Source organism: Crocodylus porosus, unplaced genomic scaffold (assembly GCF_001723895.1).
Source record: "Crocodylus porosus isolate Cpor-Errol unplaced genomic scaffold, CroPor_comp1, whole genome shotgun sequence".
Taxonomy (NCBI): domain Eukaryota; kingdom Metazoa; phylum Chordata; order Crocodylia; family Crocodylidae; genus Crocodylus; species Crocodylus porosus.
Genome location: NW_017728934.1, coordinates 1,976,463 through 1,995,006, shown reverse-complemented (window position 1 = coordinate 1,995,006; position 18,544 = coordinate 1,976,463). Strand labels below are relative to the sequence as shown.

The 18,544-nt window shown below is 54.0% G+C and overlaps 1 protein-coding gene across 2 annotated transcripts; it reads left to right on the top strand.

Moving 5' to 3' along the window:
- Window positions 1–1,011: 1,011 nt before the first annotated feature.
- On the top strand, window positions 1,012–11,102 carry CSF1 (colony stimulating factor 1). Of its 2 annotated transcripts, XM_019546270.1 has the most exons (8): window positions 1,015–1,623; window positions 4,006–4,068; window positions 4,666–4,845; window positions 5,806–5,986; window positions 7,328–8,505; window positions 9,225–9,280; window positions 9,859–9,914; window positions 10,912–11,102. In XM_019546270.1, the coding sequence occupies exons 1-7, from the start codon at window positions 1,471–1,473 to the stop codon at window positions 9,911–9,913; spliced, it is 1,866 nt and encodes a 621-aa protein (XP_019401815.1). In that variant the 5' UTR covers window positions 1,015–1,470; the 3' UTR covers window position 9,914; window positions 10,912–11,102. The 2 variants fall into 2 exon arrangements, 1 of the variants encoding a protein (XP_019401815.1); XR_002103065.1 differs by lacking the exon at window positions 10,912–11,102 and having other exon boundaries at window positions 1,012–1,623; window positions 7,328–9,280; window positions 9,859–9,901.
- The last annotated feature ends 7,442 nt before the right edge of the window (window positions 11,103–18,544 follow it).

The following is an 18,544-nucleotide window of genomic DNA, read 5'->3' as shown; positions in this document are numbered from 1 at the left end:
GGAAGCCGCAGCGCCCGGGCCCGCGTGAAGGCGGCGCGGGGGGGAGGGAGCTGCCCCGGGCCAGGAGGCAGCGGGAGGATGGATGGAGCCGGCGGGCTCGGGCTGGCAGGCGCTGGAGTTGATGCTCCGGGGCACGGGGACTGCATCGTGGCTCGAGGAAGGGTGCAGGGTTGAGCGGACCCAGCACCAGCTGCTTGGGGGGCAGGCGCAAGAAATACCTCCGCTGGCCTCAGGGAAAGTTTCCTCCTGACCTCCAGGGTTTCTGAGGTCAGAGCTGCCCTGAAGCAGGGGAGCTGTCAGCCCCTCCCTCTGTTGGGGCTCCGGATATTTTTGCTGGCCATGGAAGAGCCATTCCCTCTTTGCATCCTGCTTAAATCCTGGCCTCTCCGGGCTCCTGGTGGCAGCGAGTCCCACTGGCTTGATTGCACATTGCACGCGAAGGAGTTTGTGGGGCTGCCGCCCAGGCATAGCCTGTGTTCAGGAGTGGCGAGGGGAGGAGGAGAGACCTTCAGGCCGGGGGCTGTTCCCTGGAGGGGTGCGGGAAAGGGGGACACAGCTGCGGCTGCTGGACTCCAGGGTGTCAGCAGAGCAGAGACGGGGCTGCAGGACAGGACGGGAGAGGTCGCATGCAGAGCGGGGGAGGACCAGAGGAATAGCGTGGGGTGGGAGTTGGAAGGGACTGAAAAGGAGGAGGAAGGGGGGTGAGAGAGGGCTGGGGGGAAAAGGGCGAGGGGAGAGGGAGGCAGCGAAGACGGTGCAAACTAGCAACAGGGACACTGAGTGGCAGCGCCAGCTTCCTGCTTTGCACGGAGCCGTGCCCAGACTTGTGTCTGGTGGGGACCTGGCGCTGAGACTGCGACCAAGCAGAAGGCAGCGCTGGGGAATTCCCAGCTCAGCTGCTCCGCTGACCTCCTGCTCCCTCCAAACAGCAGCTACAGGGGTGAGGACAGGAAGGAGGGGTTTGATGGGGGAGCAGGTGGGGGGAGCAATGCTTAGGGATTAACCCTGTGGTGCCCCTTAGGAAGGAGGCTTGTCTTGACCTCTTCTCTGCAACAGCCCACAAACAGCAATGCCACGTGTGACTTACCAGAAGTGCCAGGCCATGCCCCACTCTGCATTGGGCAAGGCACGTGTCTCCTGACAGTCATGTGCCCTGGCTGCGCTGCTGATGGGGCTAGCACCAGTGAGAGATGGGTTAACAGTGCAGATGGGAGCTAGATAGATGTACCTGGGGAAAGGCAGAAAGCAAGCAAACCAGTCCAGGGAGTACCTGTGTGTCTGGGACAGGGGATCTTTAGGCCCATCCCTGGGGCATTGTGATAGATCCAGCTGTTGGCACAAATTAATGCAAAACAAAGCTCGTTGCTTTTGGTTACGTTATTGTGATACTGAGCAGGCAGGAAACTGCCAAGGAGCTGCCGCGGGTGCCTGGGGGCATGGGTTCTTCCACACGAGCTGGAAGGTGCATGTATGACTTCCTCTATCTCTCTTTCCCCTGCTAAGACACACCTGATCCCCAGAGCCTGGCTGGCTCTCCTGTTCGTGGCCTGCTGCTGGACACAAAAAGGAGACTACTGCAACCAGATCATCACCGACAAGCACCTAAATGAACTGCAGGACCTGGTGAGTCTTGTGCCTGCCAGGATGGCCCGGGGAGCTGGAGCAGGATGGAGTTAGGCCGGAGCCCGGGGCCAGGGGAAGCTGGTCCGTGCCTGCCTCAGCTGCCAGCGCTGCGTGCTGATGGGAGGGTGGCACTTGCTGAGGTGGGTGCCTGGAAGTAGCGAGGCTGCTGTTTATGCCAGGGAACTGTGGCACCGTTGGGACAGACCAGCTGCCCCAGCTGGGATGAGTGCGTATGTTCCACGTGAGCAAGCACAGCAGGGCGAGCTCCCCAAGCAGAGCACCCCCGCGGAGAGAAACATCCCAGGCAGGCACCTTTCAAAACAAGGGGGAGGCAGGTGCCGCGTGGAGCCGAGGGAAGCGGAGACATCTCCCAGGGAGGTCTTGTGCCCGGGAGAGATGGGGCTGTGCTGTGAGCGGGAATCAGCTCTGTCAAGCCGGGTGGACTGGATTGTTGGGACCGGGCCATGAACACAGGGCAGCCAGAACGAGAAGCAGAGAAATAGAGCTGGGCTGGAGCTTTGCAGCCACCAGCTGCTTTCCCTTTCACTGGTGGTGGGGAAGGATGAAGAGTGGCAGCAGTCAGAAGAGAGAGGAAGGGACAGAGGGAAGCAAGGAAGAATCACTTGTGTGTTAATCCATCCTTCCCCATGCATCCGTATCCTGCACACACTGTCTCTCCCCACTCTCTCTGTTGCTCTACCCAGCCTTCCCCATATACGCTGCGTGCTTGTCTATCCACTGTCTGCCTGTCCAGCTCCCCCCCTCTAATCTTCACCATGAGGGCAGGTGGCAGGCAGACAAATGACTGTGTAAGGGCATAGTTCGTAGGCAGACAGATAGAGAGGTGTGTATGGGGAGGGATAGATAGAGAAGTATGTAAGTGGAAGAGAAGCAGCTGGAAGGGGGTGGTGCAGTGCTATTTTACTTTGAGAAGGGCCTTGCTAGCATGCTTTTCAGGGCTGTGGGCTGCGGGCTGCGAGCAGGTGCCAAGTGGTGTAAGCTCAACTGAACAGCAGTCACTTGAATTTTAAAAGAGAGACAGGTAATGCTTAACCTCGGGCTCCATATGCTGCTGCCACTTCAAGGGCTCAGCTTCCATGGCAGGAGCCAGGCTGCCAATCCAGATGTGGTGCTGCCAGTCAAAGCATTAGGTTACTAAGCTGGGGTTGCTGCATTGGCACAGGTGCCCGTGTCTCAGCGCCTGCAACATCCTGAGCTGAGCGGAGCCCTCCCTCCGGCGGCTGGTGAGCCATCTCAACCGTCGGGCACAGAGACTGGAGTTAGGTAGTTCAAATGAAACCTGATGGTTTCTGGGCTGCCAGAGGTACTTTCCCTCTGGCATTCTTCAGGCTGGTGCAGCGATCGCAGCCCTGCACCCCTCCTTACCCACGCAGCCTCCCTGGCTCTGCTCCGAATAAATGTTTTCTAGTAACCTCCCGCTCACTGCAGGCCTGTTTCCCTCTGCAGATAATGAAGCAATTGTTCACAATAAGACATGCTCTCCTGGCAGCCCTGTCCCTTCTCAGCCTGAAATGCAGGCTCCAAATCATTCTCTCACTCCTCAAAGGAGCTTTGCCTTCTGAAACAGAAAACCTCTCCGGCCCAGGGGTCCTTTCAGACACAGAGAGTCCTGCGGCTCTGGGACCCCCGTGAAGTCGTGTGTAAACTGCTGACTCAGCACGTGAAAGAGAAAGGGGAAAGGAGAAAGGGGATTTAATGGTTTCTTCTGCCCAGGCATCTCCTTGTTTGTTTGGGGGAAGATTAGGAATAATCCCAAGATGACATTCTCAACCGGGCTACGCCTGTTCATAGCACGGCGCCGCCTACCTTCTGACTGCTTTGCCTCTGGACCGTCTGAATTGTACAGAATAAAATGCATCGTGCCATTTGCACCTTCCAGCACTACGGATCCCAGAGCATTGCAGAGAAAGCTCTTTTCCCCTAGGGGGAGGAGCGACAGCTGCGGGAGCGAGGGGCAGAAAGTCCAGCCAGGATACATTTGTCTGTTTACGAGCTGGGCTGTCCCTTGCAGGGTGTGTGCAGAGTAAGAGTGCTGGCTGGGTTTGAGATCCACCTGGACACCCAGAAGTGATTGCTCCTTCTGTAGCTGAGGTGACGAATGCCTGTGCCAGGTGTACAGCACCTCAAGAGCTGAGTCCACACTGCTAGTGAGCCCTGCTGTAGCATGCCTGGGGCTTGGAATATCAGGCCTTTGACTCTGGTTGCCCCATGGGGCAGTGGGTCCTATCCAGAATAGCTGGGCTCATCCTGCACTGCAGGCTGTCTCCTAACCAGGGTCTGTGAGGCCTCAGACAGATCTGGCACCTGGTTAGATGGAAGTGTGAAGGAGTTGCTGTCTAACCTGGTGGTTCTCTGTTGCAGATTGACACACAGATGATGAACGCTTGCAAGGTCTCCTTTGAGTACATTGATGAGCAGCAGTTGGTGAGTGCACTTTATCTGCTGCTTGAAGCTGAGACGGGCCTCATAAGGTCACATTGTAGTGTGCATGGCAGCTGGGGACCGGCTACGGTGAATGGAGGGCCCGTGGTCAGGGAGGAGGTTAAGCAGGTGTCTAGGGGACTAAGGGTTTGTGGCTGAAATACCTCAGATGTCAGAGATCTGGGTTTAGGTTCCAGCTCTGCCACAGACAACCTGTTTGAGCTTGCACAGTCACTTAATCCTTCCATGCCTCAGTTTCCCACCTGCAGAATAGTGCTGGTAATCCCTCCTTTTGGCCATTTAGCAAGCCCATGAGTCTCTTAATAGCTGTATATCCAGGACTTAGCCTGGTAAGGTCTCAATTATAACTGGGTTTTGTAGGTGTCACTGTGATGCAACAGAAACTTCTGGGGAATTTTATACCTTTCATTATGAAAAATGCATTGGTTTGGGGTCACCCACTTTCTGAAACACACCTGACAGCTCCTTCTACAGGGCCCCTCCATTTGGGTCAGGTGCAAGTCAGGCTATGCAGGTGTGCTGAGCTGCATCGTGCACCTGCATAATGGACACTAACCTGTTGATTTTTTTGCCTCCTAGAACAAGCCGATCTGTTTTGTCAAGGCAGCTTTCCCGCAACTGAAGAATATCCTGGATAAAATGGTGTACAAGAAGAACTCATCCAACTTTGAGAAAGCAAACAACGTGAGAGAGATGTACACCAAGATTGACGAGAATGAAGAAATATGCATTGAGGAGCAGGATGAAGAGGAGAAAGAGGTACCTCCAGATACCAGGCTCTTTTGGGGACCAGGAGGAGGGCACGTGGCCCTCAGTGGAAGGGAGCCGCTTGGTTTCTTCTGGTCTCTGAAGCAGGGAGGATGTCTAAGCCAGGGAAGGGACAACACAGGGATCTGCAGGGGCCATGCCCTTAACCATGAACTGTGGTCACTATCGGACAGGAACGATCAAATCCATGCGGAGCTAATTAAGAGAGAAGCTGGACTTGTGGGTGGATGGTTAGCAGGATCCCAGCCTGGCAGATGAAAGAGCAGAGCCGAAACCACAGAGCTGGGAAGATTCCCAGCCAGTCCCAGCTGTCTGCTAGAGCCTCCCTTGGGCAGAGCAGTGGAAGTGCTCAAGAGTCTTTGGAGGTCTTGAGAGACCCTAGAGCCATCCTGCTGGGTGGGGGTCTCTGAACAGCATGGTGTCTTGGGCAATCCTAGATGCAAGCTAGTTCCCAGTTTTGCATGGACATTATGAATAACAGGACACTATCAATGCTATTTAACCTCTTGTGCGATGGGCTGTGCGCCCAGCTGCCTCCATCAGGCTTCCTCTGCCTGTGAGCTCCCCTGCAACCTGCATTAGGCAGAAGTCACCAGAGGACTCAGGGCACAGTCGGACCCCTGGGCAAACCCAGCCCAGCCATGTTCATCTCGTTGGTGTTCTTCTGCCTGCATTTGCCGCAGCCTAGTGCCCAGTGGGTGAATGGTCCCGATCCTGCTCTCCCTGGGGGACGTGGCAAAACTCCCTTTGATTTGAGGGAGAGCTGCATCAGACTCGGTGGGCCTGATCCTGGTTTCCCACCACTGCCTTCCAGGGGGCTGTGTGAAGAGAGTCAGGTCATACTCTGGATGTGGCGCTGATTAATGTTTAGGAGTCAGTGCAAGCGGGGCGATAACATTGTTTCTGCCATCTGGTCCATATTCTGGTTGCTGAGCCAAGCTCTCTCATTAGCTTTCCCAGGCCTGCGTGAAGGAGTTCAGTACCCCTCCCGAGGAGATGCTGGGACTGGTGAAGAAGTTCTTCTCCAAGGTCAAGGACCTCCTGGACCAGAAAGTAGATTTCAGACAGGACTGCAGTGATACCTACAGGAAGCTGTGCTCAGCCTCCAAGAAACAGGAGACCTCATCACTAGGTAAGGACCCTAGGGCAGCTTCTTCCCTCTGAACGCATGTGCATGTTGTTTGCAGCTTTATGGATGCATCTGTCTGATGTGTGTGTCTATGTGTGCACATGGGTTTGCACACCCAGAAGCATTTGTTTCCACACATGGGCTTTTCTTGATGTTTCTGGGCTGCATTTGTCTGCTTGCACCTCCCTGGGTGGAGAGATGCGGGAGTGAACATTCACGGTGCACACCTAGGTATATGCTGCTCCCATTGCTTCTCAGAAATGAAGCTCAAGGTTCAGTTCAAAGGAAGGTCCTCAGCTGCGGGGGGATGGGCTGGAAGTCTCTGCCTCCCTTTGCTGCACATTTAGGGCTGTGTGTTTGGCCGTGTTGATGGAGGATGACGCTCTCGTCTCTGCTATTTCTGACTTGAACTGAAACCAGGAAGTTCAGAGGCAGGTGCAGATATTAGCAGCATGAAAACCTTTAGAGCCAAACCGCAGAGCTGATGCAGGTTGGGCTGCAGGCCTGAGGCCTGGGCTTGAGACAAGAGCGCAGCACTGGGAGTTGGAAAGCCTGGATTCCTCTGCCACTGACATGCTGGGTGACCTTGGCTAAGTCACTTCACTGCTCTGTGCCTCAGTGTTCCCCACCTGGGGGACGGTGCTTCTGGCCTCCCAGGCAAGTTGCAGGGCTGCCTGGCTACCCCTTGGGGAGCACTGCTGTGCTGGAGTGGAAGAGGCAGCGTTCTCCTCTCTGCCGCCGTGGGGTCAATGTTCCATGTTGTATGTTTGCATGCTTACCACGAAGCAGCTGTCATCCATCATCTGTGTTCATCACAAGCTGGGACTGTCCTGTGTCTTGTCTGAGTCGAGGGGACGATGGGAAACTAACAGCCCCTCCCTTTGGTCCTGCTGCTGGGCCCCCTGCTGCTGGCGACAACCTGAACCTCAGATCCCTGCCGGATTAGGGGCTGCTGTTGTGAGGACCATGCCAGCCTGTTCACTCTGCTGCCTTCCCTCCATGCCCGTGTCCCTGCTCACAGGAAACAAGCACATCTCCTACTAACCACTAACTGCTCCTTCCACCCAGCTCACAGGCTTCTTCCCTGACTCCCTGGCGGGTCTCATTTTACACTCCTCCGGGACCCTCCACTCCCCATGGCCTGTCCCTGCTCTGCCCAATGTTGTGTCCTAACCCCTCTTTCTGGGCTCTCTGAGCTCCGTATTGTTTTGGGCCCCTTTCTGTGGCTCTGGCATCAGCCTGCCCAAGCTCAGGCTTTGCCCTGGGACAGGGGGAAGGGGTTGTCCCCTGCTCTCTCTGGAGGCTGGTGACTCTATGGCCCTTCTTTCTCTCTGGTTCTTTCAGGTGTGGCTGCCCAGAACTGCAACTGCCCTACAGCAAGTCCCATCCCTGGGCGACCCTCAACCTCTCTCCCTCCGGCCTCTGTCACCAAGCCCTTCCCCTCCACTGTAGCCCGCCAAGGCAGCGAGGAATTTGCTGCCGGCACCCACCCACCACACAGCCTGCCTGATACCCTGCCGACTCCCACCAAACTAGATGGCAGCATCAGGCCTCAGGCATTCAGGAGCACACACAGCAGCACAGGTACAAGAGAGCTCCTGGGCCCCTGGGCTGGCACGTCTGCCACCACGTCTTCACCACCTGCAGAATCGGAGCCAGTGCCAGCATCACAGGGACATGGGGATGAGTCCACCAGCAATGAATCCCTCCAGGACCCTGCTGAAGCTGTCGGCCAAGAGCCCCCTAGTACCAAGGGCTTCTCCATCTCTCCACCTAGCTCAGCCCCTGATGAGAGGATGTTACAGAGGGATGAGAATGGATTCCAGGATCCTTTTCTGTCCTCCAGAGCTGGAAGCATGCAGCTAGGGCTGGCTGGGCATGGCAAGCTCGTTTCTGCTTCACCTAATCCACTGCCTGTCACAAAAAGGCTGCATACCAGGGCAGTGGAAGATGCCACCTCTGCTGCCCAGGCACCCACAGGGACAGAGCCAAGTGATCACTTGATGGAAGCCAGCAGCATCGATGCCACATCCAGCCCTGGCCCTGGCAGCGTGGAGGCAGAGGATGCCTTGGGGCTGGCCTATGCTGACAGTCCAGGAACGCCCCTGCTCAGCGAGCTGTCGCTTGGCCCAACTCTGAGTTCCAAGGAGCCGATCTCAGTAGCACAGCATCAGTTCTCCAGGATGGCAGCCACCACTGACAACCCAACCCCTCCTGAAAAGCACCCCTGGGAGAGTCCTTGGCACCCAGCAGGGCAGGGCAGAGGGCCAGGCACACAGCACATCCCTGAGAAGAGAGTGGGGGGAAGAATTCAGGGGCTGTCCAGGTTCAATGAGCCCGATGACAGCATGGCAGGGCCTCAGGTTGACTTGAACTTCATTCCTCCGAACACAGACCGGCGCAGGAAGGAGGCGAAGCTCAAAGAGAGCAATTGGGAGCCCCTGATATACACGCTGGCAATTAGCATCCTGGCGGTCCTGCTGGCAGTGGGAGGCCTGCTCTTCTACATGCATAAATCCAGGGTAAGATTCCCCACCATATCCCTGCTCCATAGTGCAAAGGACTCCATGGTACTGGCACGTAGGAGAACAGCTGTTCTTAGCAGCTGTGGGGTACATGGCACAGCCCTGTGGGCGGCAGCAGCAGTGCTAGCTCATGGGTTAAGTATGCATCACCTCCTTCCAACTCTTCACTATCAGCCCAAGAGCTGGAGGCACCTTGGGAGCAACCCACTCTTTAATGAGCATGTTGAATTGGGGTCCTAGTGCTCAGAGCAGAGACTGGGTGTCAGGATGCCTGGGTTGTGTTCCCAGTTCTGCTGCTGACTTCAGGAGCTTGATCCCTGCCTCGATTTCCCCACCAGTGAAAGGAGATGACAAGTTGCTTGGAGGTGCTGGGGGAAAGAGGGGCAGTGCTAGAGAAGGACAGAACTGTTTGGGGGGGCTGTGACTGCAGTGGGATTTGGGCCAAGGTGGGGAAGGGTGTTTAGTGATGCACTGCTGGGCAGGGAGCGCCTCCCATTGCAGTCCCCTGCCTGCCTCCACCCATATTCCCTATCTCCAGCTCTGGTTAGCGCTGAGGACTCTGTCCCCCAGCATCACTGAGGACACTGCCCAGTGGAGGGAGTGAGGGGAAAGGACCCACCCAGCAGCTCTTCTCATTGAGGCAGCATGGCCCCACTTCACTCCTGACTTCCTTCCAGCCCCTGTCTCAGTGCTCATCCTCTGTTTCCTTCATGCAGACCTTGGAAAGACAGCTGCAGATGAGAGGGAATGACCTGGAACAGCAGGAGGGAAGGTAAGAGGCTGTGGAGACTCTGGCATGGGTTATACAACCAGGAGATGTTGCTTTCTGGGCATGTAGTTCCTGAGGTGAAGAGGGAGGTGAGGCGTATTTTCCCAGTGCAGTCCTAGGGGTAGCTTGGAGGCAGTATAGACAGCTGCCGAGGTGCCTAGCTAGGGTCTAAGCTCTGCAGTAGTTCACACTGTGGCGGGAGCGGTTCATACGGTGGTTCAAACTCTGTCTGGAGCCCTGGAGAGACCTGATCTATTAGGTCCATGGCACGGATTTCGGCTCAGAGCATCAGTAATGGGATGTCACACGGTAGCCCTCCCCTTCCCTCCCCTTTGACACAGTCCCACCGCCCAGGAACCTGCTGGTGAGAGCACTCATGCAGGAACAGCCTGGGCTGCAGGCCCTGGCTGCTGAGAGCTCAAACCCATGTCTCTGCCTCCCCACGAATTCCTCACCATCCCCTCCGCCAGGTGACAGAGCAGCAGGGAGGATTACACTGTCATACCTCTCCTCCCTCCGGCTATCACTCGGCCTCACCTCTGGGCTCAGTGTTAACCCTTGGGCTTTGCTTCCCCTTGCAGGCTGCTGCATGAAGCACAGGCCTGTCTGCAGCTGCAGGTGCAGAGAGAGCTATGAGGTAAGCCCCCCACTTCCTCCCTCCCTACTGCCAGGGCCTGGGGCACAAGCTGGGAGGGGAACGGGAGCCTGTTGTGAGCTGATCACCTGATGCCCAACCAGCTGCTAGCAGGTTCCAGGTCGCCTAGGGATTGTGCAGGACCTGTAGCAACGAGGAATTTAATTAAAGCCATCCAGTGGCTAAGGACTGTATCCAGCCCTGGCTTATGTGGGTGTAGTGCCATTAAGCGGAATAGGGAATAGCTGCAGTAGCTCATGCCTGCGAGCTTCTACGAGAGAGAAATTGGTTCCTCTTGGCAAGTGACGCTGCTCTGACAGCCGCTCTGTGAAAAGATACTCCCGAGGGGGATCAGGTCAGTTGCTGGGTCTGCACTGAGCTCAGTCGTGTTAGCACAGCAGTGCCGATGGAGCTGGTTATCAGGTGCCAAGGAGTGACCCATGTTTGAACTATGAAGCCATGACTACTGAAGATGGGCAGGGAAAGAAGAGCCCCTGGTGTGCTCTCAAATCCCAGAGGTGCTTGCAGGGCTGGGGGGAGGGAGGTCCCTTTACCTACAAACTGGACCGGTTTGATGTGGAGTCACTGACTGGCAGGGAGCCAGCGTCACACAGTAGCCCTCCCCTTCCCTCCCCTTCGACACAGTCCCGCAGCCCTCAGCCTCTGGGTTGATCGTCCCCTTTACGTATGCACTTGTGATCTCCGGGGCTGTCACTACAACCCTGCTGTGTTGCTTCACTTAGGCTGGTTTCAGGTTAGTGCCACTGGGTCCATGAACAGCATAGACAGTCGTGTCGCCCCAGGGCTCGGCGGCTTTCCCCGAGAGAGCAGGCAGCTTCTGGCAGACGTGCCAACTAGAATAGCAACCAACTTCTTGCTCCCTCAGCCTAGGGCATAGCTGAATGTGAAGGCTTACCCTTCTGCGGGCACCCCCTGCCCCACCATGGCTCCCTACAGGCGGGCAGTGCATCGGGGTCACATTATCTCGTTTCCCTTCCAGCTGGGCCTCTCTTGTCATGGGCAGCGAAGCTGTGTGGGGCTTGGACTCCCCTTGCTTCTTGAGGCGGGGAATCTCAGCACTGTCTGGAGGAGAATCTGCACTAGCTGGACCCCACCTTCATCTCCCTGGCGATGATGATGCTCTCTCTGTCTCTTGCTCTTGCTCTTCCTGTCTCTGAAACATCATCAGGAAAAAAGCCAAGAAGGACACTAGCTACTTCTGGTACCGGAGCCCAGCTTCCATGTTGCCACAAGCCCCAGCGAACTGCTCTTCTTGCCTTGTGCCAATGGAGGAGCTGGAGCGGCCTTGAAGGAACAGGAGACAGGGCCCCCACAGACCTGCTTTGGGAAGGACAGTGGCTTGCTTCTGATGAGGCAGGCCTGGAATCGTGGTGCCGGTGCTCTCCACGGTGCAGAGGGTCTGCTGACTCCAGAGGGACTTTCTCGCCGCGTAGGATAGCGTAGCAGTCGCTGGCTCGGTCCATGCTTGGTGGTGCCACGGAAAGCTCCATGGTGAGGCATGCCCGGGCAGCAAGGGAGGACTGCACTGCATCTGCCCGCTCACCGTTGCTCCCAGTATGTTCCTTGCAAGTGACTCTGGATCCCAGGTGGATGCTGCAGATGGGAGGGACCAGAGGGCAGTAACCTGGGGTTTCCTTGTCCTTCCTAAATTGGCTCCCTGGTGTGGGTGAGGAGGGGGATTAGCTGCTTCTTGCTAGGGCTACTTCTGCCCTGCCACCTGTCTATGAGCTGAGCCTGTCTGTCTCCTGACCCTTTGCTCTTTCTGCCCCGGCATGCTGCAGTTTGGAGTGATCCCCCTCTTCAGATGACCACCAGCTGCCTGTTGGGCAGATCACCCCCTTTAGGATGCCATTAGCTACATGCATCGGCCAGTACATCCCCACCTGTGTGTCCCCTTTTTGCCCCAGAGCTGTCGTACCTGGGAGCTTTGTTTTAGCTGGGACAGGCAGTGTTTGCCTCATTCCTTCCTTCACACCCTGGGCTGGAGGACTTAGGGGGCAGGATGGTGTGTTTGGCTTCCTACTTGCTGGGGCTCCCATGCATGGGGCTGGAATGCAGCAGCGTGGTGCATCGCACCCCCTCCCTCATCTGCCCCGACCCCCACCGTTCACTGAGAGGTTGGGGCCTGGCAGAGAGGAGAGGGGACCTGCACCCCATTGTCCTTGCTTCCACTTCCCTCTTCCATTCCCAAGAGGTGCTGGAGACCTGGCACTGGGAGAGCAAACTGGCTGATTGAGCTTCCGGTTCCCAGCCCCAAGGGGAAGCCAAACCTCTGCACTGTGAATATGCACTGCTTTGCCCGTGTTTCTGCCCTGTGGGCACCTGTGCAGGACATGCCAGAGGTAAGCAACTGTGGGTGGCCTGGCTCAGCGCCCCTGTCCTGTGCTCTGGGCCCCTGCCTCTTCCTTCTGGATCCTGTGCCTCTAATTCCATCCTTCTGCCTGTCCCTGGCCAAGGGAAACCTGTTCCTGGTACTCTGCAGCCAGTTTGTTAAGGACCCCGAGCTGGCCTCGGGCTGGTAGAACTGCCTTAATCATGTTTCTGCTTTAATGTATTGGATAAATTTTATCCTGTAAAGTATTTTATTGGAGGGCGCAAGCGTGGCCAGCCATGGGTGCGGCAGGTCAGGCCCTGCGCGTGGAGCAATAGGCATGAGCTGGTCTCATGTCATGGACCGGATTTTCATGACTGTGCTTTAACGTACTGAATATGTCTTATTTTCTAAAGGACTTTTTATCCAGTAATGTGGGTGCAGCAGGCACAGCCCCAGGCTGGCGTTTGAGCTCGCGTGTGTATCTCACTAGGGTCACGTGGGACTTGTACACTGCCAGGGTATCAATGCACCTTGTGGATGTGGCGAACCTGTGGTATTGTGATAGTGATCTGTGCAGCTTAGGATGCAAGCAGATGTCATCCTGATCTGAGCCAGGCTTTAATCCTGTGTATAGCCCCCTCCCAGCTCTGCTGTTCTGATGATTAGGAGCTTTTTTAGCCCTCAGTGGCTGGGGGTCTCTGCCATCTCCATTGCAAAGCTGGAAGAGGTTAAGGCACCTGGCCCACATAGCACAGTAAATCAGTAAGTCAGAACCAGGATTGGATCCCAGGACTCGTTACTGCTAGACCAGGTGCAGTAGGCCACCGGTCTCCCATTGCACTGTTGAAATACCCCTGTCCCTAAATCCTGGTTATTCAGTTTGTGGAGGCTGCTTCTGTCAATGATGCCCCCAAGAGTGTCCTACCTGCACTGATTTTCTGGTCCCCCTCTCCACTCCATTCAGAGTCCTCTCATGGCCTCTCCAAGTAGGAGGACTGCCCTTGCTGGACCTTGCAAGTTGGCCATCTTCATGTCAACCTCATCTCTTCTCCAGGACCCTCCACCAGTCCATGTCAACTTGTATGAAGGGCCAGGGCCCCAGGGGGTGCAAATCAGCCTAACTGCAGAACTGTGCTGATTTACTCCACTGAAGATCTGGCCCCAGATCGGAAGCTGGGGCCATGTGTCATAGCCTCTGTGTTTTATTCTACCCAAAGACGGAAGGGTATCTATTTAAGTCAATGTTTTTATTATTCACAGTATTAATATTTTAAGCATATTTATTAACTCCAAAGGTACAAGCCATTCCAAAAGAGCAATGTGGCATGTGACTGGAATGAGATACACACGCAGCTCAGGTATCCATGGCACATAGGGTGTCTTTACACGTGCTCCGGGGGTGGGGGTGGGGGCGCTTTAATTAGAGTGGCTCAGAGAGCCACTCTAATTAAAGCACCTGCAGCATCCCCGCACTTTGAAATGGTGATGGGGGTGCTTTACTAAAGCTTGTCAAATGAGCTCTATTTAAAGTGTCCCCCACCCCTATTTTGAAGCGCAGAGATGCTGATACATGAGATGCGGAGGCTGGCATGCTAATTAACATGCTCCAGCAGACTCCATTAAGCGAGTTTGCTCCGAAGTGCTGTAATTACAGTGCATCAGAGCAGCCTCGTGGCACGTCTACAAGCACCCACAAGAGTCTAATCTTACATGCTCAGGTTAATTCAGAGATCAATCCACTGACCTCAGTGGACAATAGTGTTGTAAGCAAGATCAGACTTGCACCAGATAATACCACTTTCTCACTGGTGGTCTGGATCCTCACGAGGCCTAAGTCAATGGATGTGGCAATAGACAGTTCTCCACTGACTCACGCCAGCTGAGAATCAGGCCCTAGCTACCTAAGCTGTGGCTGCTGCACTGAAGCCAGGCACCCCGTCACATTCTCGCTCGTGTATTAGCCGATCAGAGAGTAGCTTCTGATTTTGTGGGAGTTACTGTTTGGTTCAGACTGTTGTTCTTTTTTTTTTTTTTTATACCCTGACATGGTGAATTATTTTATATGAAGTCATTAAAAAATGATGTTTATTTAAAAATAGCGAATGGCTTGTATATTTAATAATAATAAACACGGACGTGTAGCACTTTTTAACCTCCGCGTGGAGACTTGCGTTTTTTCCCATTGCTAAGTGCCCACTTGGCTCGGTAGACAAGGAACCTGCCTGCTTCCCATGTTATGTTGTGAATGGGACCAGTGGAGGTGCATTTACATCAGGAGTTCCCTGGGGCAGGGACTGTCCTGTTCTAATGCTGTGGTTTTCAACCTTTTTAGACTCAAGGTACCTCTTAACAGGCTTGAGGCCCCCCTTGGAAAATGCCAGCTCTTCGTTTTCACTCATTTTTTGACTACAGAAAAGTACTGGTAATGGTTTTAACGCTATGGATTCCTTTTTTGATCTCTGGGTTTATCATGTGAACTGTGTTTGCACACCTAACAGTACTAAAGTGCATCCTGTGGCACCCTTGAAAGGATCTCAAGGCACCCCAGGGTGCTATAACCCTCTGGCCTCATGCAACAGACTGCTGGTGCATGGCCGGGGCTCTTGACTACCCTAGTGCACACAGTGATCATAACTAACATGGTCAAGGCATTTGTTCATCAGGGCATAAGACAGTCTCTACCTATTCCAGGTCTGGTTGAACTGAAATGAGGGAAGATTATCTGGGGAGGGGCTTCCTCTGAAGCATCTGTGCTGATGACTCTCCAAAATAGGAGACTGGATAGAAGATCATTGGGGCCGATCTGGTGTATCAACTTCTGTGGTCCTCAAGGGGCTTAGATGCCTGGATGACAGACAGATACAGACAGAGGAGTGTGGTGGTGGTGGGGGGAGCTGACCAGAGAACATAGTGCACAGAGGGACTGATTGGACAGAGCCTGCTAGAAGATGCCAGAGAGGCAGACAGCTACACAGAGATATGGAAACAGCACTGGCACAATACCTGCTTCCTGGATAGCTCAGTACAGGGAGCCCTGGAAGCCCCTCTGCAGGCACTGGCCTTACCTCCCGTGCAGCCTGTCGCTTTTCCCCTCGGCCTTTCCAGCACGGGCTGACATCAGAACTGCCCTAACGGCTTGAGCTCCAGGAACCAGCCTGCTCCCACCCAGGGTAATCCACGTAGAAGTGAAAACCAGCAGGCCAGACCAGAGTGGTGGATCTGAGGCCAGACTGACAGAACCAGGCAGGCACTGCGGTGGCAGCTGCATGGGACACCAGAGCTTCTGCCTTTGATTAAGTGCTTTAACAGCCCATTAAGAGTGGGGCCAGCAAGTCTCTGCTGACTTTGACCTCTTCCTGTTGACATGTCCCCATGCTCAACAAACCACGGATGAGAGTTAAGATTAGCATCCTCCATTCAGGCCACTGGGTTATCGAGTCCTGTTTCCTCCTGCTGACAGTGGCCTACATGTGATGTTGCAAGGGAAGATGAACCTTGAACCTCCCATCCTGCCTCTGGGGGGCTTGATCCTGTACCCACAGTATTCAAAGAGGACCGGATGGGGCTTGCAGATTATCTAGGCAAAGCTGTGCAAAGGGAGCCATGGGGATAACACCCCTCCTGAATCGGCAGGCGAGTCTTGTGCATGGACCTGGAGTCCCCTGGGGTATCTCAGCATCCAGAACTACTGGGCACATTCTGAAAGGGTCAGGAACAAGCCTCTTAAACCCAAAGTAAAAATATTCACTCACAGTAATTGCCTTAATGACTTCCTGTAACCACAAATTCAAGCACAATGTGAAGAGCTGTTTCCTTATATCAGGACTAAAATTTGCAAGGACTGAATTCTGACATGTAATTGCTTGTTCCCCATATGTGGGATAAAACGAAAGGGAGCCACTTAGCTACCATCATTTTTCATACTTAGAATAAAGTTTCCTTTGTGGCAGATGAGTTGGGAAGAGAGAGATTTTTATCCTGCCTTGAAGCCTTAGAGTTTGAATGCAGATCAGCACGCCCAGAGCTCAAGGGTATTATGAACAGGGGTTTTGGTTTGTAGCTCTCTGTGATGAAGCACGACTTGGAAAGCAAAGGGTTAACCTCAGCTCAGTTTTTGCCTACATTTGCACAGGATTTTAGGGGAGAACTGTGTAGGATCCTTTTCAATGGTTTGTGAACCGTCCAGGAATGCTCACAATGCTGTGCATCTGTCTGGCCCCTTCCCAGCTTTTGCTGGCTTATTCTGATAAACAGGATCCCTTGAGGATCGTCTGCTGAGTCATCCGTGCTTCCTTCCCACTTCTAAGAGTCAGAGGCTTGGAGACCCTGATCTTCACGTATATTTATATGGGCCTGGATCCATTCGCTGCCTTTTCAGGAACTGGGACCCAGTCCTTATGTGGCTAGTTTTCCACAGAAGTTGCAACGTAATTGTAGGGGAGAACTGAAATGTTAATGTTAGACCACAGAAGTCTTGAAACTGGAATTATGTTCTTCAACATAAGCCTGAGCATAACTGAAGCAGAGACATCTGCCTGAATATACAGACAACCTGAGACAAAAGCCCCTTGGATAGAATTGTGGCTTCCCATTCATTATAATAATAAAATTTTGCCCTTGAAATCTAACCCAGGCATTAACTATTCACCTATGAATGCTTTAGTGGAAGTACTAAGTGAAGATGCTGCCATGGATTGTGGAAGATGTTGGAGCAGGATGCTGTGATCAGCACCCTGCTGTCATGGCTACTTGGGTGGTATGTGTGAAAGCTGAAGAACACCAATCCCCATCTGGTCCAGAACCAAAGTCACCCCCATACCATTCTCAGAGATAAACAGGAGATGAGTCCCCATCCAAGGTATGTAGTTAGAAACCTTAGTGCTTCCTGATAACTGAAACCACTTCCCCACATGCTCTTTGTTTGCAAAAATCGTGTCTGTCTCCTGCGCAGCTGCAAGGACTTACATGTCTACTCCACCCTGACTTCTCCTTTGACCTAACTTCAAGCAACAGTAGGAAAAAAATCAGTGGGACATTGAAAACTCGTGGATAGAGTGATGGAAACCAGCCTATCTCCCTTGAAGAAATGCAGTTTCAGAGACATTCAGTACCAGAAGAAGCCTAGTCTGGTCTGACCTTTTACAGAGTGTGGGCCAGAGCATTTCAGCCAATGATTCCTGATTTACAGCCTCTTTGTATCTCACAGTGAGTTAAAGCAATGTCGCAAAAGGTACTGGATGGAGAAGACTGAAGGGAGTGGGGAGGTTGACAAGGCAGTTTTGCACAGTTGCCTGGTACCTTCCAGGACTCTGGGTACTGTCGATTCCTATGCTAGAAGGAGCTGCTGTGACCATTTAGCCTGAGCCGTGTGCAACACGCTTCAGGGAGCCTCACCCAGTGATGTCTGCATCAAGACATAGTTTCATAGTAGCTAGGGTCAGGAGGGACCTGTACAGTTCATCTAGCCTGACCCCCTGCCACAGGCAGGAATGAATGCTGGGTTCACAAGACCCCAGACAGGTGATTGTCCAACCTCCTCTTGAGTTTACCCAAGGTAGGGGCGAGGACCGCTTTCCTGGGAAGTTGGTTCTAGATTTTGGCCACCCTAACTGTAAAATATTGCCTTTTGATCTCTAACCTAAACCTATTCTCCATCAGCTTATTACCATTGTTCCTCGTCATCCCAGGTGGTGCTGGGGAGAAAAGGGCTCTAACTATTTCCTGTTGATTTTCCCCGATGAGTTTGTAGGCAGCCACCAGGTCCCCCCTCACCCTCCTCTTGCTGAGGCTGAACAGGTTCAGGTCCCTCAGTCTCTCCTCATAGGGCCCGTCCTGCTGCCCTCTCACCAAGCGGGTGGCCCTCCTCTGAACCCTCTCCAGGCTGGCCACATCTCTCTTGAAGTGTGGCACCCAGTACTGGATGCAGTACTCCAACTGCGGCCTGACCAGTGTCACATAGAGGGGGAGCATCACCCCTCTGGACCGGCTTGAGATGCACCTTTGGATGAATGACCAGGTATGGCTGGCCTTGCTGGCTGTGGTCTGGCATTAGCGGCTCATGTTCATCTTGGAGTCAATAATAACTCCAAGATCCCATCCCGCCTCTGTGCTTTCAAGAGGGAAACTCCCCAGCATGTATGTGTGGTGTGCAGTCCTTCTCCCAAGGTGCAGCACTCTGCACTTGTCTGTATTGAACTCCATCCTATTCTCATCTGCCCACTTTTGTAGTCTGTCTAAATCTAGTTGCAGCCTCTCTCTCTCTTCAAGTGTGCCCACCTCGCTCCACATCTTAGTGTCA

Coding starts and splice junctions, on each gene's coding strand:
- CSF1 (XM_019546270.1), top strand. CDS start 1,471: ATGACTTCCTCTATCTCTCTTTCCCCTGCTAAGACACACCTGATCCCC. Junction 4,846..5,805: donor AGGATGAAGAGGAGAAAGAG/GTACCTCCAGAT, acceptor CTCTCTCATTAG/CTTTCCCAGGCCTGCGTGAA. Junction 5,987..7,327: donor ACAGGAGACCTCATCACTAG/GTAAGGACCCTA, acceptor TGGTTCTTTCAG/GTGTGGCTGCCCAGAACTGC.